At 35.2% G+C, this 24,764-nt stretch overlaps 1 protein-coding gene across 2 annotated transcripts; it reads right to left on the bottom strand.

Moving 5' to 3' along the window:
- Positions 1 to 668: 668 nt before the first annotated feature.
- Positions 669 to 24,578, bottom strand: LOC117415649 (guanine nucleotide-binding protein G(i) subunit alpha-1). Of its 2 annotated transcripts, XM_034026241.3 has the most exons (10): positions 24,028 to 24,578; positions 23,743 to 23,902; positions 6,984 to 7,026; positions 6,744 to 6,885; positions 6,038 to 6,195; positions 4,653 to 4,781; positions 3,751 to 3,880; positions 3,124 to 3,277; positions 2,688 to 2,894; positions 669 to 2,267 (listed from the first exon to the last, which is right to left on the bottom strand). In XM_034026241.3, the coding sequence occupies exons 2-9, from the start codon at positions 23,858 to 23,860 to the stop codon at positions 2,704 to 2,706; spliced, it is 1,065 nt and encodes a 354-aa protein (XP_033882132.1). In that variant the 5' UTR covers positions 23,861 to 23,902; positions 24,028 to 24,578; the 3' UTR covers positions 669 to 2,267; positions 2,688 to 2,703. The 2 variants fall into 2 exon arrangements, with proteins under 2 accessions (XP_033882132.1, XP_058883149.1); XM_059027166.1 differs by having other exon boundaries at positions 23,743 to 24,578.
- Between the last annotated feature and the right edge of the window lie 186 nt (positions 24,579 to 24,764).

The raw sequence follows: 24,764 nt of genomic DNA, 5'->3' as shown, positions 1-24,764 counted from the left end.
GTGCATTGCGCCATCTAAATCAATAAGTTTCATTTTTTTTTTTTTTATTTGCTCGCTTCATTCGTGTCGTGTGCATAGCTCTTTAATGTAAATTTGTAGCAGTGTATGCACTTGGATTTATTGCATGTTTAAGAAAGACATCCATGTGTTTCACCTTTGAGACTGTCTGAGCAAGCCTCACCAAGTTAAAAAAAAAAAAAAAAAGAAAAAATGTTGCCCTTAAACAAAAACTGAATATAATCCTATGTATTTAAACATATGGGATTATTGCCTCAAAGACAAACTTGATTTGTAATCAGATCAGTTTGACACATGATTGATGGTGTGTTGAGTTATGCACAGGTAATTTTGTTCAGGATCATTACACTGTGGCTCTTAGAAATAAAATAACGTATCGTTTTGTTTTTAAATCTATACATCTTAAATCTACACATATATAATGTTACAAATTAAATGGCACAATATTCACATGAATGCATTCAAAAGACAGAGATACAGCATAATATTTATAAATACTAAAAGTAACAAATAAATGTTTTGACTCAAAGTCTTTTTCAATGTCTTCAATGTGAACATTGATGATGTTTCTTTTAGTATTTCTTAATTTAGCACCATTGAGTGTTTAATAGTTATTTATGCCAGCATAAGATAGACAACAAAGACAGACAAAGACTTATGGAACAGTTTAATTACCTTTCATAAAATTATAATGTACTGAAAGTAAAACCTGCTTATGTGCAGTAGCATCAGAGAACTACAATGATCAGAAGCCCAAAAGTTCTGGAAACTGTTACTTGTAAATCTATGAAAAAGGGCAGCGCCATGCTTTAACTACTCAAAAGAACTGACCATAAAGGTTGTGGATACAGCCGTTTTGTTCATCATTAAGTTCAACAAACTTAATATTAAACTTAAAATAATCTTTCACAAAGGCACAAAATCTGGAACATTTGTAAATAAACTGTGAATTATTGGTTCATCCAACCATTTATGCGTACTGGAATACAAATAGTATTGAGAGATTATAAAACGTCAATTTAAAATCATGCACAAAGTACATTACATACAATTTGTCTGATAGACATAGAAAAAAAATCTTTAAAATTCAATATTCAACAGCAGTTTCCAATTAATAGGCAGTAAAAGGATACCATGGTTTCATCATACAGATTGCAAAATAGTTTGTTTTTATTAGCAAAAATGAGGAAATTAGTCTTTAAAAGGTCATTGAATAGAATGGGTTGAAATGTGACAATATTCACAATTACATTTCACCATGCTCCACATACAAACTTTGCAGGACCTTTTTGTGTTTTGATGAGTTCAGAAGCCTCTTGTATATTATCCCAAACCATAGCAATTTAAAATTAGAAAAAAAAAGACAACCACTGTTAGACACTGAAATAGTATGCTGTGTTAAAAGTCTATCAGTAAATAGTATATTTACATTTTTTCCTGGATTTAACAGTAAATTCTTTAACCATAATTCACTATATGCAAGTACTTTATTCCATCATTTTTAAAGCTTCTTGTGGATGCATTTCATTTTCGATGATAATAAATTGCATTTTTAAACATTTTAAGCACATTAGAAATGTTGAGACTTGCAAGATGAACCTCTATTTAAACACATTGTTTTCATCAACTAAAAAGTATATATAAAACTTTGGCACTACCTGTAAGGCAATGCACTGCGGTCATATTTATTGGTCATAATTATTAAAAGGTTGTATATTTCAGTGGAATTGTGTGCAACACGGGTATAGGTTTCATAGGAAACATAAGGAAATCGTTGAACATGAAACTATACACTTATGTTGGAACAATTTAGCAAGCAAGCAAAGCATTTTACAAGGACAGTAAAAGGCATGCGAAGGCACAACAGCCTACAAAATTAAATTCACACTATGTACCCCCCCCCACCCCACCCCAAAGAACTTGGGAAACATGCTGCAATTGTTCCACCAAAGGCAAGCCTCCAACTATAAAAGGCCAAACATGAAATGTGTCAATCAATTAAAACATCCTCTTGTAAATGTCCTTTTTGTGAAAATCAACTGGTGCTTACCGTTACAATTATACATACAATCCAGACAAAATGTTTTCATAAATTCTGATTTAAAATGTTCAAGACAAAAACATAAATAAAGCTGTTAAAACTGACAAATAGTACAGTACTGGTCCATCATTTCATGTTGAGTCGTTCCCCCAACCCAAAAAAAAAGAAAAACAACATCTGTTAAGTCTGGCAAATGTTTTCATCTAATCTGTTGAAAAACAAACAAAAACAGTAGTTAGTGGCAGCTTTTTCTTCTATTACTAATTATAACTACATAATATACAAATTAATGAATTGGAGGAGAACAAGTTTCCCTCTTGTCATTTACAAGATACTTCTTCGATTATTTAACATAATTATACCCCCCCCCCCCCCCAGCAATTACTGCTTTTGGGCTGAAAATAATTATATTAGATGGGGTAGAACAGTCCAGGTTAAAATATCACATCCTAGTTTCTGAGCCTGCTGACAATATCCTTTGTACGTAAAGGATGTCCTTCCCAACCTCTTCAAGGCTATTCAGAAATATATCCACATTACCTATAAATATAGAAATATATTACCAATATAATATCCTTCATTTTTAGGGATCTGGATAGTTTAGAATTATTATTTTTAAATCACTTACCAAGACCTGCAGTGCTTTAAAAGAGACCACAGTCCTTTAAGTTATTCTTTATGATCACATCAGTAACCGCATCAAACACGAACTGCACATTCTTGGTGTCTGTGGCTTGAGTGAAGTGAGTGTAAATCTCCTTGGTGTCTTTTCGCTTGTTCAGGTCTTCAAACTGGCATTGAATATAAGCTGCTGCTTCTTCATATGTGTTGGATCCTATTGGAAGGCAATATATTTATTTCCCTGCTTGTAAAATGTTTTTCCCCCTCTAACAATACAACAAAAGCTAAAAATTACAAACTTAATTCCTAATAAGTTTTGATTTATCAGATTTACCACTGTATGTGTTGAAAAAGGATTAAAGCCAGCTTTAAATGATTTTACAAATTAATTTGCATACGACAACCAATACCCATGGTTGGAAACTAATAACAATGTTGTTTACCTGCATATTCAGGAAAGCAAATTGTAAGAGGGCTTCTTTTAATCTTCTCTTCAAACAAATCCTTCTTGTTTAGGAAAAGGATAATAGAGGTGTCTGTGAACCACTTGTTGTTGCAGATGCTGTCAAACAATTTCATGCTTTCATGCATTCGGTTCTGGAAAGCAAATTGCAGTACATTAGAAATAACAGTAACTAAACATATCAATAATAATAAAAAGGTTTTATTGCAGGTCCAGTTTCTTGCCATGAAATAAAGACGATTGGCACAAACATTGTATTTTGTTATATGGATCTGTTACTTCTACTATTATGATGTGATTAACAGTTGCAAGATTCATCATTGCTGGCAACAAATGATTCCATCACAATTGGTCCTCAAATTGATATCAACCAAGAAAAACTGATAGGAGCAGAGGATGTAGAGATTGAATAGTATTTGCAGTAACCATAATTCCACAATTTTGCTGCAAACACAGCATTGTTGTTTGGAGCATGTTATTGCTATTGTTAGGTTTCGTGTTGCATAAATGAGCACAACAAAATGTAATCTACAAATATGCTTTTTATATTGCCTGCTGTAGGATACATTACATTTGCACATGGCTCTAAATCGGTTTTACAACTCACCATTTCTTCATCTTCAGCTAGAACTAGGTCATAGTCACTAAGTGCAACACAGAATATGATTGATGTAACTCCCTCAAAACAGTGAATCCACTTCTTTCGTTCAGACCTCTGACCACCCACATCAAACATTCTGAAACAAAACAAACAATACTGACACGTGTGGACAAAGTAGACTCAATTCAGGCCAAGAGAATACAAAAGGAGTTTTTGAGAACAAAAAATAAAACATTCAAATGTTTTTTTTTTTTTAATTAAGTAAAATAGAATACAAAAAAAGATCAGTATCATTGATGTAAAAACAATATGGCAGTCAAAAGGTTAATTTCAACTGGACACCACATGTAATGCAACTTCAAATCATAGAATGCAGCTGGGAACCAACTATAAAGCCATATGGTCAATGAATGTGGGCTGCATCACTGATATTGCCAGAGGTTAAAACAATGGACAACACTGCTAATACAATGACAATACAGCTGTGTACCAACCATTAACCCGTAAAGTGTCACTGTCCTCATTCGTTGTCCTCTTTTGTAATTTTTGGAGCATTTTAACTGGCATCTACCTGTTATTTTAATTCTCTAACTATATTGTTATGATAACTCACTCTAATTTTGTTAACAGCAAAAGTCTAAATGTAATGTATCAAATTACACACTCATACAGTTTGTGTTCTGATATTTTCAAATAAATTAATTTGGTACATAATGGGTTAACTCAAAGTGTACTGTATCTATCCATCTATTAGTCACATGACCCCCATTATGACCGCAAAAAAAATCAGTTAAAAAAAATAAATAAAATTATTTGTGATCCACAAAGAAGAATATACTATCCTTTATCTATTCTAGCACGTGTAGACTTTTGTCTTAAATTGTACAAAGGAAAGTAAATTCACTTACTTGAAGTGGAGGTCTTTAAATGTGAAATGTGTCTCTACAATTCCAGTAGTTTTAACTCTGGTTCGGAGGACATCCTGTTGAGTAGGGACATAGGAGGCATGCGCTACCCTGTCCATGTCATTCAGGTAACTAAAGGGAAAAATCAGTACTGATGAAGTAAATGAAGTAAATTAATACTGAAGAGCTTGATGTAGATATTTTTTGTTCAAAGTGCACAAGAAAGCTTGACAATGCAATTATATATATTAAAATATGACTGGGGCATGAAACTCACTCACTGAAGGTGTGTATAAGTAATTAACTGACATACCTCAAGACACTAATTTAACTGAATCTAATGCATTTTGACAAGAAATATTCAAGGTCAAAATACCAGTAAATCCTTGAGCGGTGATTAGAAACTGCAATATAGCAGCTGTAAATCAGGCTTAATCCCTTACCAAAACAATATCTTACTGTTCCTGAGAATTTTCTTAATCTACTACGAGGTCAAGAGGAAAATTACTGCTACATCAACCAAGCACACAGGAATATAAATTATTTTCCCTGCTGTTCAATTTAAAACTTTTAGAAAAGTTTAGAAATAATAATAAAAAAATAAATAAAATAAAAAAAACACAATTTGGACTGCTACACAACTAATGATGCAAACAAACAAATAGATGTATTCAACCCACACAATTTATACAATACTGGAAGGTAAACAATTCATCCTTCCATCAAGAAAACAGACCTCTACCATGTATACTTTCATTATGTTTACAGCTAAATCTTTGCATTCATAGTACATAACCTTCACCATGAAAGGAAGCAAGAATCCAACACAATCTTTTAAGATATCGGTGTGACTCTAGATGCACACCAACATTTTATGTTGTATGGAGATTATTGAGAACCATCAGGTAAAAATTAATTGAGACAACCTGCCAAATGGAAAAAGTTTCAGAGATTGAAATCAATCTGAAATAGAAGATCTATGTCCTTTGAATTAGTGTGAAACAAATCACCATGAAATGTTGACCAGGGGATAAAATTGCAGAACTCGTGTTCAACAACAAAACCTTACATATTAAGATTTGAAGGGTATGTTGGCATTTTTTTTTTTTTTTAATTTATTTTTAAACCAACAATTACTTACTTTAAGACTTACCAGCAAGAAACACCTTGTAAATGCCCATTTAACTATTCCTGCATAGATTTCTGTTATTTATTTATTTTTTTAAATAAGTGCAATTAAAATGTCATGTTGCAAAGGTTTGTAAAGTCACAGGTATGTAAACATTTTCTAGGATCAGTCTCTGCTAAGCAAACTGCCTTTCCAAACAATGTACATGCAAATTAGATATATGCATGGGACATGCCTGAATCCTAGTAAATGTACTTACTAAGCGGCAGAGTCGTTTAGCTGGTATTCTCTTGACCTGCTGAAACAGGCTTGAACACCAGGATCCTTCCACAATCTTGTGATAACACCTGCTAGTTCTGCCGTCATGAATCCTTCTTCTGCAGAGCCAGCTAGCACAAACAATTGACGAGCATCATCCTAGTGAAAACAATACCAGTAAATGCATCTTACAAAAAGTAAAATACAAAACAGATATACATTTAATTGTATTTTTGTTAGTCACTAAATAGGCAGAATTTGCTTTCTATGCAAAACCCATACACCACCAGCAACCATCTGAAGTTGCTTAAACAGAAAGCATTTATTTATGGAAAAGTCCTATTGCCTTGTGAAACCGTCTTCGGTTTAGTTCCTCCGAGAATGCTTATCAATATTTCTTACTTTAGCTGCATATGAAACAATTAGGCTCAAACTGTAGCCTAAATTTCTATAGCCCAATGACACATGAAGTCATCAGGTAATCTCAGAAAAAAAAAAAATAAATAAATAAATAAATAATAATAATAATAATAATAATAATAATAATAATAATAAATAGCAAGCATATGAGCATACCAAGACTGTTGTTAAATGCAATTGTTTGTTATTCACTGGATATCATTGTTTTACCTCCTTTTCACACACAATTCTGTATTAACCAACACTCTATTAAACATTAATCTTACTCATGTGTAACAAATACTCACTGCTCTTGCAGATTCACCAAAGTCTATCTTCAATCTCCCCATAGCCCTGATGATGGCAATTATGGACTGAATGGTGTTGCTGTAAACAACAGCTTTGTATTGTTTGCATTCCTCTTCTGAATAACCAGCTTCATGAATAATTCTAATTAAAAAAGTAATATTTATTATATAAAAAATACACATCAAAAACATTTAACCACATAAAAATTACATTTTGCATGCAAGTAAAGCTGTACTTACTTCATCTGTTTCACAATTGTGCTTTTTCCCGACTCTCCAGCACCTGCAAAAAAAAAAAAAAAAAAAAAAAAAAAAAATTACAACCAATTGATTGTTGTCCCCTGCACCATAATAGTAACACTATGACCAGTATAGGCAAAACATATTTTATATATAAAATATGCTAAATGAAAATACATCAACTAAAATATATTTCACAGTACAGAATTTGTATGCAGTAGCAAGTTGGGTGTAAAGAAAATGCATAATGAAACAAAGCAAGATTTGTATAAAATGTTATACATAATAAAAAATACTCAATAAGTATGGTCAATAAGTATTTACCAGTGAATCATACCAGATATATCCTATTACAGTAGAACATATCACATCTGATTCTGCAAGATACAATGTCTCAAAAAATCCTAAAACTTTTGGCCATGCTGTAGTACACGACTCCCGCTTGGATACAATATTTTCACATATCTGATAGGACATGTTCTACTGTATCTTTGACCATACTGACCATTTCTAGAATGAACTCTGTTCAGCAAAGTAAAATACATTTCTTTGAATCAGTCAACCCTTTCTTACGCAGTAGATTGTGGGCTATTGGAAAACTAATGACTTTTTTATGGTTTGGTTTAGTGGCAAACTTGCAAGGACTTTCTCACAAAATAAAAATCAGGATATATAAATTAGTAACAGACATTCAAAGGGTTAAACCGATATGCAATCTATCCAAAATAAACTGGTCCTCACCCTTCAAATAGAAGCTTCAACTCAGTATTGGTCAGAGCACACAGTTATGGGAGTGGCAGCTCACGGTAGGAAGCGAAATACTGTTTTACTTTATGTTGTCATTATGTTCATGATGTATGAATGTATGTTCTATGTTTATGCATAACCACTGTTTTTTTTTGCTTGGGGCTTTCAAATTATTTTCATGCAGTTCATCATTTGCGTTTCTTGGACCTTTGTATCAGTTCCAGTAGTAATGAATAAATAGGCCTGCATATAGCACATGAGGTATAGTATCGCAAGCTTTTACATTTTTAACTGCAGTTAACAAAAATCTACATAAGGCTCTAGGGAAGAAATCATTTAATTGTTGTGTTAGTGTTTTCTTTTAGGCCAGGGATGACCAACTTTAAAAGGTAGCAGAGGGCCACAAAATCCACTAAAACCATTTGGCGGGCCACACTTTGAGGCTACACATTGCCTAACTGAAAAATGTTTGCTAGAATACAGCATGTTAAAAAGGCAACTAACCGTGTATTAGTGTAAAAGTTAAGTGTTCTTAAATATAAAAGCTCCTTATAATACAACTTAAATACAAAACAAATATTTGAACCCTTTGTTTTCCGTGTAATGAGGACAACTTCAGTTCCTATACTTGTTCAAGTATGACAATGTTGAGAATCCAGATTCACACAGGTAGGTGGCTCCAAACTGCAAAAGAGTATTTATAGCTTTTATGCCTGCTGCAGATGGGAAATCTAGAACTCAGTGATGGTCTTTGCTTCAAAAAGCATTTTGCTGCTGCCATGAGCTTGCATTGATACTAACTCTTTCATCTCAGCCAGACTTAAACCCACATTTGAGGATGTAGTGGCCAGCAAGGGGAACCTTACCCACTGAAACTTGCAAATGTTTTCAGGGAAATAATTTTGAAATTTCTCCTGCAGCCTTGTCATGTGCTCCAGTATGTCAAGTTTTACATTTTCTGTAAGGGAACTCTCATTCCCTTCAAGAAAGATGGAAAATATAGGGAACATGCCATATTCTCCTAGTACCAGTCTAGAATGCCAAAACTTTAGGAGTACCATAAACCCTTGAATGGAGTCTTTGAGAACCAGCACTGGACTCCCTGCCTTGAAGACCCAAGTTCAAGTCACAGTTTTCCGACTATGTCCACTAAATATGCAAACCTCGACACCCAACTGGTATTAAGAAAGAGGGCAGAAAAGTTACTTTTCTTTCTCAAAAAATCTATCCAGTACCCTCCCCCTGGACAACCATCTGACTTCTGTATGGAACAACAAATGTTCATGGGCAGCCCCCATCGCCTTACAAAGAGCACCGAACAACCTAGATTGCATTGGACATCTCTTAATCAAGTTTATTATTTTGACAATTGACTAACACTCTGCCCAGACTGAATTCCGATTACTTGGATGCCAGGGCCTCTCTGTGCAAAATAGGTCCATCAGGTACAAGTTTTCTAGCATGAGCAATAAAACCTGGATTTACAACCCATCATACTCTTAGCACCATCTGTACAAATCCCTACACAATCACCCCATTCCAACTGCAAGTCCTTCAAGTTTGAATCCACAACCCTGAAAATGTCCTCTCCCTTAGTGGTCACAAAAAAGAAATTCCTCTTGAATATCTCCATCACTCACAAACCTAACAAAAACACCATTAACAGGCAGTCCAGATACATAGTTGATTGATCCAACTGCAGAGCAAACTTTTTGTAGTCTCTGATTCTCTCTACAACAGTTTTCTGAATATCACAAGACATGTCCTGAATCCTTTTTGATACTGTATCATTAGACAGGGGGATGAAATCCACTTTCTTGGCTGCTTCTTCACCTAAAAGACCTTTAACATATGTCTAACACAAGGCTTGATAAGATTCTACAGTGTGGGGTTTCCGACATGTTGTGAATGCTTCTTTTCCAAATGTTGCTTCAGTTTGTTGGGCTTAAGGCTTTCATTTGATAAAACCTCGTCACAAAACACACACATTGTGGCTGCTCCTCTGCTTTTCGAACAGCTTTTACAAATCCAAAATTCAAAAAACTATCCGCATATTTTCATTTCATCTTAATAAATAGCTGCTTTCACAAACTCTTGAATCACTGTATAACAGTAGTAGTTCTAAGAGGACTTCCTCGGGTTGGTGCAGACGAGTGAAAAAGCTGACAGTGTGGAATAAGTGAGATAGGTGGAGAATGCAGCTGCATTTATGTTGCCTCGCCGCGACCCACTTTGGGTCAGGACCCATAGTTTAAGAACCCCTGATCTACAGTACCGTAGCAGGATGTACAGAAGAGCTTTCCTCCATCGCTGTGTAAAACTCCTGCTGGATACTGCTTTACATGATCTGCTGCCGACACATTTTTAGCCTTTTTAGAGATCCATTTTCTTGTTTACAGAGTGTAGTATTTTAATTTCCATGACAAATCACTGCACAGCACTATGTGCATGGCAAATAGTACACACAGGCACACAGAGCTGTACAGTTCCGTTAATGTGTTTTTCGTATGAAATACAAATAAAATTCTGAAATTTATTTGTATTTAAAGAATATTGTAAAAATCGTGGTATTGGGCTACTTTCACGATTTCTGTGCAGCCCATGAAATAGCGCTTTACACAGGGCCTTCCTTATACCCTCCCTTATCACTAGTTAGCTCCATGCTAACTCAAAAACATTTAAAAAGAAAGAGCTGTCTAAAGCGACAGCAAAGTGTTATAGGATTTACCTAATGTTCAGGAAAGAAATGGGTGCACAACAATTCAAGAAGGACTACACTTAAAATTGCAGTACTTTAAAATGCAACGGTGCAATACACATCCTGACTCCTTCAATGTATACACATTGCTAATTTATATAGACATTTAAATTAGCGTTGCTGTTTGTAATTCAGTGTTATTCTCCCTAAAACATCAATGCTAAAAATAAACACAAATAGGTAGATAATTAGTTTTGCTCAAATCCTTACATAAAAAAGAGCAAGTAGCTATGTATGACATGGTTCAAGTAGCAGCTTCCTGCATTGTGAAATGAGTAGGAGAGAACAGAGAACGAAACATGATAGAGAAGTGAATCAAGTTCTGTTTATTTATTTTTTGTGTAATACTTTCTCACTACCTTATGTAGTTCTGCTTTTTAACTAGTAAAACATGTGCTTTCACAAAAGGGGTTAGAATGTGTATGTATGCTTTAAAACAGCATACCTTTTTTTTCCCCCTGAATCGAGTGTCCAACAATGCACCATAACAAAACTGCATTTCCTTTGCAACTGTAAATTTCAAGAATTGTGAAACTATCTAAATTCTCTCAACATCTAAATTATGTATATCATTGTGATGCAGAGCCCTCTCCATTGCCTGACAGTTTCTATTTCTATTTTTTTTTTTTTTTTCAAAGCCCCATTGTTTGTACAGGTTACAGCGGTTAGTAAACTACAGATGCGCAGACACAACAATTCATTTGACCACTATCATTACACTCCAGCCTGGAAATCTACCTTTTTAAAAAAAAAAAAAAGTTCCCTTTACGCTTATTTGTGCTGTTGTATCACTAAGGCTGTATTTTTTCATGGTGAGCATGGATTTCACAATTTCCATGAATTAGAAGCAGTACCGTGTAATAATATCCAATTCTATGAGAAAATCTAAATTTCTGAAAGAATACTATTTTTAGCATTTAAAAATGCATTGAGTAAACATTCGCTTCACCAGCGAACAACTTGTTATATGAAATCCAGTTGAACTTGCTTACCCCAAATTATGAAGGGTTTTAAAAAAGCTATAATTACAGGACACAGACAAGCGCTATATTTAGCTCTTGTTAACAGGCTGATAGACTTTTGTACAAATACCCAGAATATATTTATTTTTTGACAAATTACCATTTGTCAGTAGATTCAACAAATGTGATTGGTTCTAGACACCATCCTATTTCCTTTAAGGAAATAAGTTTAAACCAAGAACTGCAATGTCTTACTCCACATATCTTTGATCTTACTGTAAATTCCAGCAAATATGTACAGTATGAAGCCTTCATGGGAAATGACAGTGGTACAGTATTTCTATAGTAATAGGATTAGGAATGTATGGGTTTGAATTTACTAGTGGGAACAGTGACTTTCATTACTTTATGGTGCTGTATATGAATTTCAAACCTTTATTAACCTAAAACAAGAAAAGACTGCACAGAATTTAAAAGCAATAAAACAAACCACATCACAATGAACACCCCTTCAATACAAAAAAAAAAAAAACAGCTGCTTCCACAAGAAAGTTTGAGAACAATATTAAAAGCAAGAATGTTACTGCTTCACCCCAGCTGCACAAAAAATTCCCCAGATTAGCATACAACACAGTAGGTAATGTGCAGCACAGACAGAGTAGACTAGTCTGAATATTAAAAATGGACTAGAACAACTTAAGATTACTACTGTTTTATTTAATTTTTCCCCAATGTCAGGTTAGCACGCAAGGTTGAAAATCACGTCTTAATGTCATTTTCATGGTGGAATGAAAGCTGTTGAGTTTCGGACGTTAGCCTTGGATCAACTACCTTGAATCAATGTGATGAGAGAAAGATTGAGTTTGCTCATTTTCGGGTCACTTCACTTGTAAAAACAAATTTAAACTGATGTTTCACCTACTGTGCTTGCTGCATGGAGGCTCTTTCAGATTGAAGTGTATCAATGACAGGGTTGTCCGATTTAAATAGTCGATTTAAAAATTGCCAATTTAAAAATCACTTTTTTTTTTAATCATTGATTTAAATCATTTTTTCATTTACTACCTATTTTATATAGTTTCTCAGGGAAAAGACATGAAAAGTAAAATATTTTATTAACACAAACATCTTAAACTCTTACTGTCTATAAACTAAAACTCTTAGGGCTGTATTCTGATCACAGCGCAAATGCGAATGCAAGCGCAAACGGCACTTGCCCCCAATTATGTGATGCAAAAAAAAAAAAAAAAAAAAATACTGATGACAGTGTAATGGGGTCCCAAATAGACAATTGAGCACTGAGTTAAGACCCACTGGAACCAGGTTTATTTAGTGGTGCAATCAGGAACTTTAAGAACTGAACACACTATAAAAAGCAAAGTAGTCCTAAGTAACAACTGTGTGTGTTTGGACTGACACAGAAAGGAAATAAAAGAAAGAAAAGTCAAAGAAAATAATGACTGGGATGAGTGAGGGGGATTTTTCTCTGGCGTACTCCATTGATAAATTCTTGTAGTTCACATTTAGAGGATGTCACAATGATAAATAACTTGCTTTATTTATGTATACATTTAAGTAATTTAGTTTGGTATGTAATTATTCACAAACCACCATTTCCATTATCCTTAAATTTACAGTTTGGAAGTACTGTAGAGCTACAACTATGGTACTACAAAACAAATCCATAATTTAAAAAAAAAAAAAAAAAAAAGTTAAAAGAATCGCCAACCCTGATCAATGTTGACAGTCATGCACATCCCGAGCAGAAAAGCAATGCTTTGGCGTTGCCCCATATTCAATGTAAAGTAGTATTATACTGTATATGCATTACATCTGTGTCCAATGAAAATGTGTACATTTTACATGATTTATAGCCTACGAGAACAGAGTAAATGTTAACCAGAATTACTCTGAAATACAGGTTTGACAGGGACATGCCAGTATATTTTGTAAACACTACATTGAGAGACACTGATTTGTATATGTTTCTATGATTAAGATTATAGATAGAAAATGGGTATGGGTTTAATATTTCTGTAAATACCTGAATACACAACTCAGGCTGTGTTCATACTGGGTCTGTTTAGAGGGTTTGGTCCGCACTAGGTACGATTCGGTACATTTGGTGTGAATTGTGAACACCAAAGTCCGCTTGGGAAACGAACCGTACCAACTCTGGTTCGCTTTCCAAACCTCAATGTGAACAGCAGCTGGACTCTGTCCTTTTGCACATAGGAAGCTACCTATACAAGGTACAAAAACTGCATCAGCATGCTCAGCAAGTTAATAGCAGAGTAATGTATTAGGTTAGCACCATTCAAAAATAAAATAAACAATCTTATTATTTCTTTAATCGTTCTGATTATGTGTATACTATGTTTAAATTGCAATAGCTTAAATCTGGCTTTTTGTACATTTTACATGTTTTGACTAGATGACGCTTTAAAGAAAATAATTAGTTGTTATGACCTGCAACAGATTCACCCAATGTTTAATTTTTAAAACTAGTAGTGTTATTTTATATTCTGTTATTTTTGGCTTCAGAATTGCTATGGCATCAGTGAATTGAAGAAAAAAAAGGACCAGTTTTTTGCTGTGGAAACCTGGTAATCCTAAACTACATGGACAGTGCGAGAAACTGAAGCTCCAATAAAAAATTGTCAGACACCAAAATCCAAACCAAACTTGACAAAACTTCTCAAATTACTTTGTTTAATGCCGATATTAGGAGAACCGTGCAGAATTACCAGGCCGAAACAGTTTGAAACTGACATAGTGTGAATGTAGCCTCATAGCTGACATCAAAAATCAAAGAATACAGATGTGTAACAAATAAGAAGTCAACATCAAGGCGTTATATGGCAGCCTAACGAGGTCCGAGGTCAAATTTAAAACGGCACCGTCACTATTACCAAATGCAGCACAAGGGACCCGTACTATATAGAGCAAGGTCTACACTGTAGCAATTGTAAATGGGTACTGCAAGACATGAGCACTCAAAGTAAACATGAACACAATAAGTGATAAACAAGCAGCAGTTCACACTTGCTGTATATCCTAGAGCATACTTACTGTACCTGGGACTGAAAATGAATGCATTAGTAGTGCTTCATTATTATTTTGTCATTTAGCAGACGCTTTTATCCAAAGCGACTTAGACTTGGGGGTGAACTATGCATCACAACTGCTGCTAGTCAGTTATAATAGGACCTCAGTCTTACGCCTCATCCCAGTTACAATAGGACCTCAGTCTTACATCTCATCCCAGTTGCGATAGGACCTCAGTCTTACGTCTCATCTGAAGGACAGGCTTTACAAAATGAAACCACCTATTAAACTCACATTTTTTTACTTATGTATTCTGACAATTAATTCATATGGTTGTGAAGTTTGGGGTCTGCTTTTAAACCCGGATTACAGCAAACAGGACAAAAGTCAGACAAATTTGCATTAATTTTACAACAAGACTGCGCTGTATGTGCTGTATGCCAAACAGAATAAAGGTCAGAGGGATAAAAATAGTGTATCTTCTTATCCAAGGGAAGAACTGAAAATTGTTAACTGCTCAGTGACTATTACAAATATGCAACTCATGGGCTTCCTTCCAGCATCTCAATACAGCCCATTTTCACAATAGGTTTAAAGTTTAAGACTCCTTATTTGATCAATTTAAAAACATAACAAGATTAAGAAAGTGCACTTGAGTAAAGTACTGTCAACATGTACAATTCAGAACTACAGTAGCATACTGAGTGTAAAAATGAATCTGATATTCAAGATGACAACCCATTCACTGACCAAATGAATATGTAGGTCAGAACCTATACTGTATACCAATATACTCATTCTCATGCATTTAGGAAGTCCTACTTTTGGCTTTTAGCCCACCATACAGCCACTAAGAACAGAGGCCATGCATTACGACAGGAATACCATTACTATGAACCAAACCTACAAAGACGCAATACAACCCACTTCAACAAACGCATTTTCCAGTACATCCGCCTTGCACACAGGAAATATATATATATATATATATATATATATATTGTTGTCCAATCTAATTCAACAGTCTGCATTCACATCTTTGCTGACTGCAAACATCATTATTACATTTTATGCAAGGCCCTGTGAAAATCGCGGAATTTATTTAAAATTCACGGCAGTGTCATGGGTAAAGTATCGTATTTCACGTAATGTGCACAGAACTATTTTATAAATTGTGTACAGATTAGTATTATTTTTTTTTTAATCAAATAGAGAAATGCACCGACATCATCAAACTCAACATCAAAGTTATTCAAGCACTTCACAATAGCTTGTGAAACAGTGTTGTAATTAACATCCTGTAGGTAAAGTGTATCTGCAAGGACAGCATTCAGTTCTAGATACACGTCAGATCCATGTTCACCATTTAGGTCTTGCAAAACAAATACACTGTGTAACTGTGACAGAGAAAGAATGAATCCTGGTTATATATCTTCCTCCTGACCTGTGAGGGCGCTGTGTAAAGGGAACAGAGTGCCCTGGACAGGATGGTCTGACAATTCATTCCAAGAGAAAGGTGGAAGTCGGCCATCTAGAAAGGGGGAGGAGCTACGGTACACCAAGTCATCACCCCAGAAGGGAAGCAATGTGGCAACCACGGATTGGAGGAGAAATGGTTGCACTCACTAACCAAGGGGGCGTGACTGACTGAACAAAAGGGGACGTGGCTAGGTGATCTATTAAAGGAGAAAAGTAAACTTACCGTGAGTATTTTATTTGTTTGTCATGTCTAATTATACATGTTTGTTCTTGTTAGAAGGCTAACACGATCTGGAGCTGTCACTTAAGATCAGCACCAAACCCAGACTGTAAACGAATAAACTATTTCACCACTCGCACTTTAGCATTCACTCTAGACTTGAGTGCGTTATATTGTGTTTATTCTTTTGGGACTGTAACCCATTGTTTTGAAACAGTGCAATACACATTGCTTGTGTATTGCCTGGGATTATTCTTTGCGGTCGCAAGACCAGGATTATAAAAATAAATGTTTTCTGTTTGGATTGTGAACTTTGTTGTCTGTCTTCTGTTTCGTATTCACATCACCTCTACACCTGCGCACTACAAACCAGTTTGCCACAGTAACCCACGGGCATCAGTCAACTCGTCAGTGACCACGGACAAGCAACCAGCCTGTTTTACCAATACCATAATCTCCTGCTTGTGATACTCGGCAACTTTAGGTAAGTATTCATGTCTCAGCTGGGCTGATGAAGGAATCACTCCACCATTTGCTATACTCAGTCTTAAGAATTTACGTCAGGGCTTGAATTTCAGCAAAGATCACGCATTTTCCAAGTTGCTCCTGCATATCTGCAACTTTCAGTGCGGGAAAATCCAGCAGAGATATTTGAAGACACCAAGCTACTGTATTTTTCACCCAATTTAGAATGCCTGAGACACTACAACAATCTCTAAGGCTCTTGTTACATGAGTAAATGTGCTGGCAACATAAATTGTAGCAACGTGTTGCCTGTGACGTCACCACGGGGGATTTGACCTGTTACACGATACAACTAACAGTTAACTCGCATTCGATACAAATTGCCTTTAATCCAAGCAATATCCAGCTGTCACGTGGTTCTGGTTTTCAGGTCATATACTTACAAATACCAAGCATCAGTACAACTATTTAGTATTACTGTCATCTTTAAATAATTGAACAACTATTAATTATAATAATAAAGTAGTAACGTTTCCTGAATAAAAGCAAATAAACCAAATATGTAAAACTCAATTTAACGTACAGTACTACACGTAGATAAAAATGAACGATAATTCTTAATTTCTTTAAATGCTGTAAAATACCTACTGTTATATGCTGTTCCCGTGTCATTAACACCTAGAATCCCAGTGCCATTAACGCCTCTCGTTTTCCTCTTCTAAAATATTGTTCATCCCTCAGATCCCAGAGGAATTTGTGCTCTAAACAGTTCAATTAGAATAATTAAATCCACCTTCATTACAAAAAGCAGCGCATATATATATATATATATATATATATATATATATATATATATATATATATAAAATACATATATATATAAATAAAATCAGTCATAATAAAAAAACTGCCTTTTATGGTTATATTATCACAGTGCTGCAGAGTAACGGTTTAAAAAAAGGTAACAAAATAACATAATATGGACATCGGTTTAGCAGAGTTACAGTAGCTACATTTTTATTCTTTTTTATTGCTGTCTTTTATACAAAGGTATTTTAAATATTAAGAAGGGGAGACCTGAACAAAGGTGCAGTTCGGGCATAGTTAACGATAGTCTGACAAAGATTTTAAGTAGTTTTAAAAACTTGTTAAAAGTAACTCTCCCGCATTGGTTGTTATCAAAATAGTCCACTACAAAAATAACGATGTGTTGACCAACCTTCATAAAACTCTATGAGAATTATTTCTTTCTCCTGAGTCCAGGTAATTGCGGCTTTCGTTTCCATTTCAACTGTTGTTTTCACTGTAGCAGACAGAATCACATGACACACACCAGTGCTCCGATTGGATATTTCCTGGAACCTGCTGCTTGGAGTAGGATTGCTGTCCACTCAAGCAATCGCGTTGCCACGCAGTTGCCAGAACGTTGACAATACGTTGTCAGGGCTGTTACACGGGGCAATCCTCATGGGATTTGGTCGCAGGCGATAAAAGTTGCTAGTAAATTGACTCGTGTAACAAGGGCATAAGGAAGCGGGTGTCAGTGACGCAAGAACTATGAGCCGCATTCCGAGTAGTTCTGGTTAAAATAAATCATTTTTAAAAAAGTCGTGCTGGATATTTTAACTGTCGCAAGACTTTATTCTATCGTACGTGATTCTCAGCCGCTATCTTTACGCATTATAGAAACTCAGTACATTGCAGTATAAGTAAACAGTCTTTTAAAAAAAAAAATATATATATATATATATATATATATATATATATATATATATTGTCTATCTAGGTGTTGTTTTGCAAGCAGTGACTTTCGCTTTAACTCAGCCCCATTCATTTTGGGGCGCCAGCGCACCGAAGGTTATGCACATATTACTCACGCACCGTAAAAGCCACCTACCCGGCTTGTTTAAAAGTACAGATTAATGGCTTTCCAATAATGCATTCAGTGTGTGTATATACAGTACTTCTAGCCGGAACTATGATCGCCTGAAGTTAAGCCTCTCATCATGTGACAGAGTTAACCGCTTAGGTCTCATTTTGAGTCTATTGCCGTGTCATTGTATCAGCTAGACTGAAAGGGGTAGTATCGTTGGAAAGCTTATAAGCTCAGCTTTCTTCACCCCCACCCCCACCCCCCGGTGCGGGGTCAATAGGGCTGAGTGTAAAACTTCACATAAGGCAATGGCAAAAGCAATGGAGAGTGCTCTGTCTTACAGTGATGAACAGCTGTTAGGTCTCCTGAAAGCAACTTATTTTAAAGCAACACCTATGTGAATGATGATGCAGTAAAATATATATAGTTTTTTATATGCAAAAGTGCCTTTTTTTTTGCCATTCCTCCCTAAAATTTTGGAATCCCCCCCCCCCCCCATTGGCTGCAGTATATGGGGGAAATCCTCCCAGCACACAAAAATGAAATTCAAGCCCTGGTGTATACAGGGAGGAAGGAGTATCTCTGAATGTTGTACTTTGTTCTCTATCACACTGTAAAGATCACACTTTTCTGTAATGGATGATTCCCAATGCATTTTCTTGAAACAGGAATGACTATTTTGAAGAGTACATTACTCTAAAGGTTAATACAGTGGGGAAAATGAATTGTAAATACCAATACATGAATTTTTATGTATTGGTATTTACAACATCAACAGTATAACACAATCGTGCTTACATAGACACTATAAACATGCACATATGGTACACTCTTCCAAGCATAATCACAGTCTGCCGGCAATAATGCAAACAGACTGACTAGATCACAATAATCTGATCCACAAAAAGGATTACAAAATCCAGATCATTTTTATCCTGATTACACTCAGACTCAGAAGCCAAACAAATACTACACAGTACATACAGAAATATTCTCTCCCTGACAAAGCAATGTTCCCCAGGTCAGGGGATCAATGTATTAACAAGAACACTACTGTTCAGTGTATATGGTTATTGTATTTAAAATGTAGCACATACCACTTTGACGTCAGCTCTATCAAACAATAACACAAGCAATTCCAAAATAAAATGCATTAATTTGCAATTTCATTAGCAAAATAAACATAAAATCACTATTAAAATGAAAATATGATTGAAAAGAAACAGTTCTAAAAAAAATGTTTTGCATTTTTGACCTTTGCTTAAACCATATTCCTTAATAAGACTTCTCTGCTAAGAATATTATAGGATTAGCACCACACAACAAGATAATGTGGCATTAGAACAGTTAATACCTTGGCCTATTATCACACAAACAGTGCATTACAGCTAATTAAATCCATGGTATTAGGATACATTGGAAAACTATTTAAAAAAGGTAAACATTTAATAGTTGAGTGAGTTTAAAAAAATAAAAAAAAACGGACAAAGTCTAATGCATAAATTGTGATATTGTATTTGTGTCTTTAAAGCGAATGTTCCACGCTGGTGTCACAACGACTTGTAGAACTAAATACTACGTGGTTTTAAGGTTCTGATTTTCCAGTTGATTATAAAAAACATAATCAGCAATTCTGTAAATTGTGTGTCGTTTACAGTGCTAATGTTTTTTAATTGATGGGGGCATATTTTACGTAGTGACTGTAGTCTATTATATGAATGCATTCAAATGCTCTCAGCAGAGGCATATATCCAATCAGCTGAACAAAGTAAATTTACTTTTAGTAAGTTAGCCATTGAGTGGGGGTGGAATGAAATGCAATAAACAAGAACGAACACAGGATTAATAAAAGGGTTTAATAAACAGTCAGGTAACACACACAAAGCTAACAGTCTCTGCGTGTCTGACTCAATTAAAAAAAAACACAGCAGGTTCTCCCACAGCGCCAAAACTCACTATTCACCCAGCCCCTCCCTCTGCCAGTCTTACATTTTGCTCCAACGTGAGCGCTCCCCCTGTCATAGGCACGCATTCCCGTCCCACCACCCATTATTTCAATGCACCCACATAGTCAATTAATCTCCATGGGGGCTCTCCTGCAAATCCAAGTTTGCGATCAGCTGCAGTCCCGTTGTCCGCATGATGGTGACCCTTAACTCAAAAACCTGGGCTGGCTGTCGTGTGAGAGAATGTTCGTAGAAATTTTTTTACTAAAAATGACTTTGACAAAAGCAAACATTTTAGCAACCTGTAAAACTATCAAAGCCTGAATGCTTATATAGTGTAGTTACAAATAAATTAAATGCTGTTTTTTGATTGGTTAAGAAGTATTTCAGTTAAAATACCGAATAGTAAATAATTTGGGGTCGTGGTTTATTATTATTATGGTTCATTTGGATCGCCAATCAAAAAGTTTGGGGAAACACTGGTCTACACTAAATAGGTTGACATCTGGAGTTTATTTAAATGTAGCACAATTTATGAAAAGCAAATTAAAAAATGTAAAAAAGTGTTATCCACTGGTAGACAAGATACAATGTGTCACATTTAAATTCATGTCATTTTCTATTCCAAGCAGTTTGGAACATCCCAATTGCAGTACAGAGCTGACATCTAACAATCCTAATAGAAATAGGTAAGAATTTTAAAGTCAATAAAAAGTCCTAATAAATGGTAGAACATTTTAAATAAAGCAATGTAACTAGGAGTCATGTTAATGTTACAAGTGCAGATACATTTTTGGCCAAACTAACACTTCAGCAATAAGATTTCTCAGACAGACCAACATCCTTGTCTTTCCAGTAAACCTTTGGAGAGCAGAGCATAACTTTTTCTAGAGTTCATACTTGCATTTACTTTTTATTTTTTAAACATATTCTAATCCGATCGGCAGCCGGTAAATTGTTAATGTCACTGACTGATCTCAGTTGTGTTTGGTTTCCTTTGTTTAGTGTGACTGAAGCTTTACTGTTCTTGGCTGTAATTGGAACTGGCTATCTTTGTTACCTGGAAACAGGAATGCATTTGAACAGCAATAGCAAACACCCAGCACTTTACAATGTGTATGGCAACTGCAACAGTACACATCTACAGCTCAAACATGGTCCTCTGTAGAATGCGCAAGACTTTAACCACATAAATACCTTGTTTGCTCATTGAACAAAACTTTAAATACACACAATTTACACAGAATCAGTAGTTTTATTTAACTTAAAGGTATTTTAGTAAAATTATTCTGGACAACAGACTCATGAGACTGTGTGGGGATTGGCACCTCATTATCTTAAAGTTCACCAATATTTAAATCTAATAAGGGTGGTATTGGTACAATTCAAGTTTTATTCTAGGCTCTGTCTATATTGTATACTGAAATTAATTTTACATTTAAGAGCAAAACATGGTTCATAATATTGTACTAAACCAGATTAAATATAAATCTGTTCTAGCAGACATTTTCAGTTTGCTTATTCAAATGTAATAAATTGGTAGAGGAGCAGTGGACTTAATACTTATTCCATAGACCTGCTTCATTACTCCACCCTTAAAGCATAACAAGAAGGAAGAGAAATGTGTTTTTAATCATAAACATAAAATGTTTCAGGATGCATAGTGTATTTTGCTGATGTAGCATACATGGTTTGTTTAATTGCCTAAACAGTAGCAAAAATTAAATCTCATTTCTATGTATTATATTTATATATATATATATATATATATATATATATATATATATATATATATAGTAGTGTTAATAAGTGGGTCCATAAATCACCCTTGGGGGGTAACACACAGCTGGGTTAATAGTTAGAAAGACTGTATTTAGATCTGTAACTGTTTAGATCATTAAAATAGCCCCGACAGACTGGCTGGTGAACACAATTCTATGCTGCAGTATTTCTGTTACCATCCTCTATTGTCAATGTGTATTTGTAGCAGTGCAAGAACCGACGTAGTAGCGTATTAAATATTCCTGCTACCTGGTTGAAAAATCACATTGCAGATGGATATATATGCTAAACCGAGGCGCGTCCCTTCTCTGGTGCTTAGTGTGCGTGAAAAGTTATTCTTGTGTTTGTTGTCAAATGTACAATACACAGCTATTTATCTGTTCGTTGGCCCTAGTGGTAAACGTGATAGCCTTTGGTACTATTTTGGCTTATCTGTTTTTCTACTGCCTGCCCCGTTGATCGTTTATATTATTAGCATCAGTGCTCACATTACATGAGAGTAGATGTTAACTTCATGCTGATTTGAACTCGGCTCTCGCCAATTTTATATATATATATATATATATATATATATATATAATCTCGTATGGTATTTTACAACAAGAAAGTGAAATACAACGTACAAATAAATAGCAGCACTGCTAAGCCAAGGCGGAAACTGCGTAGAAGGCTACAGGAAAACACTGTTTAGTGCATCCTTGATTTATTGTGCAACAGACTTTTTTTATGTTTTAAGCCACAAAATGTCTTACGAAGTTTTCACTAGAGCTTTTCTATTGTTTCCTAACATACATTAACAGGTAACCATAATTATGGCAACAAACAGGTGCTTAATCTTTCACTTACAAATCGTGTGAACACAAAATGGAAATGGTGGCCCTTTTTTTTAATCTTTTTGTTCAACCATGAACAACGACATATTTTGGGGCCTCTAGTTTAAATCACAATACAGATACAAAGCAGCATTAGAGGCAACGATGTTACTGTACTTTTCAGGTACAGTGTTGTAACAAAAACGTAGCAAATTGCTCTGGTTCTTTTTGGTTCTTAGTCAAAACGACATGCGGTTTCACAAAACCGACTAGTATGCACTACTAGAATAAAAACCTTTACAAAAGATTAGAAAATACTATACCACTGACAGAAATATATACTGTATATGGATTTAAAAACAGATACAACGTGTTGCTATGGGTTTCTTTACATGTATCTAAATAATTTACACAATGTGATCGACTCAACGTCTGTTTGTATTTGTTTATGTGATAGTGGGATCGGATACAATAGTTGCAAATTGCAACAAGCTTTTATATGGCAAATTTAAAGCAGTGCGGTAAAACTAAAGTTACAGGAGACTTTGGAGGACTTAAGTTTAAAATATTTTAAGCCTATGGTTTAAAATGCCAGACAAACGCTGACAAAACAAATAAATAATTCAAACGATACCAAACAAACGTTTAGACATCATCTTTTCCTTACCGAGAAGGAGCAACTTGACCTCCCTGGCCGATTTCTCTCCGTCGTCTCGTAGGTTCCTGTCGATCATTTTACTGCGATCCTGCGCTGCTTTATCGTCCGTGCTTAGGGTGCACCCCATCCTCAAACAGACCCTTTTTGTAGTACAATATTAACTGTAAATCTTTAAAAAAAAAAAAAAAAAAATGTACGTGTAAAAAAAAAGAAGAAAAAATACACGATAAAAACACGCCCTTTTATCAGATGTTTTGAAAATGTTTTGAAAAACGACCAATGCTAATAACTGACCGACTTTCAGTATGAAATGACCCTTTTGTTTCCACTCCGTAAGCTTTGACTCCAGTATTTGTAACCTTTTGCAATTACAAGTTTTAAAAAATCAACATATACAGCAGACTCCCAACACCTCTCTTTCTCTTCAGTCTCCCAGTCTGACTGACCGCTGCTTCCTGTTCAGAAACACAGAGACTCGCTCGCTCGCGCACGCGCGCTTCCAACAGATTGGCTTTTTAAATTTGAAAAAAAAAATCACTCGGTCTGAATGGGTCACTTAGATAGTTTTGCCGTCTTTTTGACTTATCTCTGTATAACCATTACATTAAACACATTTTGGGTTTGTCTGCATATGATACGGTTTCACTAAAAGCTTAGGTTGGTGCTGCAATTGGAGCTTCTTGAGCTGTATAAGTGAACTTTGTTAGCTGGCGGTCCACATATAAGGTAGATCATGGCCTCTAAGGTCTCTAGCCGGTAGAAAAATGTAGCCGTTGTACTAGCTTCAAATCCCTCCCCCATAAATCGTTGATAAGTCGGGAGATAGCAATGGTACATGTGTAATTAGTGATGTATTTTCAGCGTGGTCCTCACAGCACTCAGTAATTTAAGGTTTAAGAATGGTTGTGAAAATTCAGTGAGTGGTTGGTTGGAACCCTGGGGGTCCACAGCTGTTTTCAATAGGACTAGGTCAACACCCTGCCAGCATTCCCTTTACACCATCCCAGTGGTTTGAAGTGCCACAGAAGAAT

This window comes from Acipenser ruthenus, chromosome 7, assembly GCF_902713425.1.
Source record: "Acipenser ruthenus chromosome 7, fAciRut3.2 maternal haplotype, whole genome shotgun sequence".
Taxonomy (NCBI): domain Eukaryota; kingdom Metazoa; phylum Chordata; class Actinopteri; order Acipenseriformes; family Acipenseridae; genus Acipenser; species Acipenser ruthenus.
This window is presented reverse-complemented; position numbering and strand designations above follow the sequence as displayed.

Excerpts from the sequence above, each read along its gene's own strand:
- LOC117415649 (XM_059027166.1), bottom strand. The coding sequence starts at position 23,860 with ATGGGGTGCACCCTAAGCACGGACGATAAAGCAGCGCAGGATCGCAGT. Across the intron at positions 6,196-6,743 it reads TTGGTGAATCTGCAAGAGCA|GATGATGCTCGTCAATTGTT; the intron begins GTGAGTATTTGT and ends TGTTTTCACTAG. Across the intron at positions 4,782-6,037 it reads CTAAACGACTCTGCCGCTTA|TTACCTGAATGACATGGACA; the intron begins GTAAGTACATTT and ends TTTTCCCTTTAG.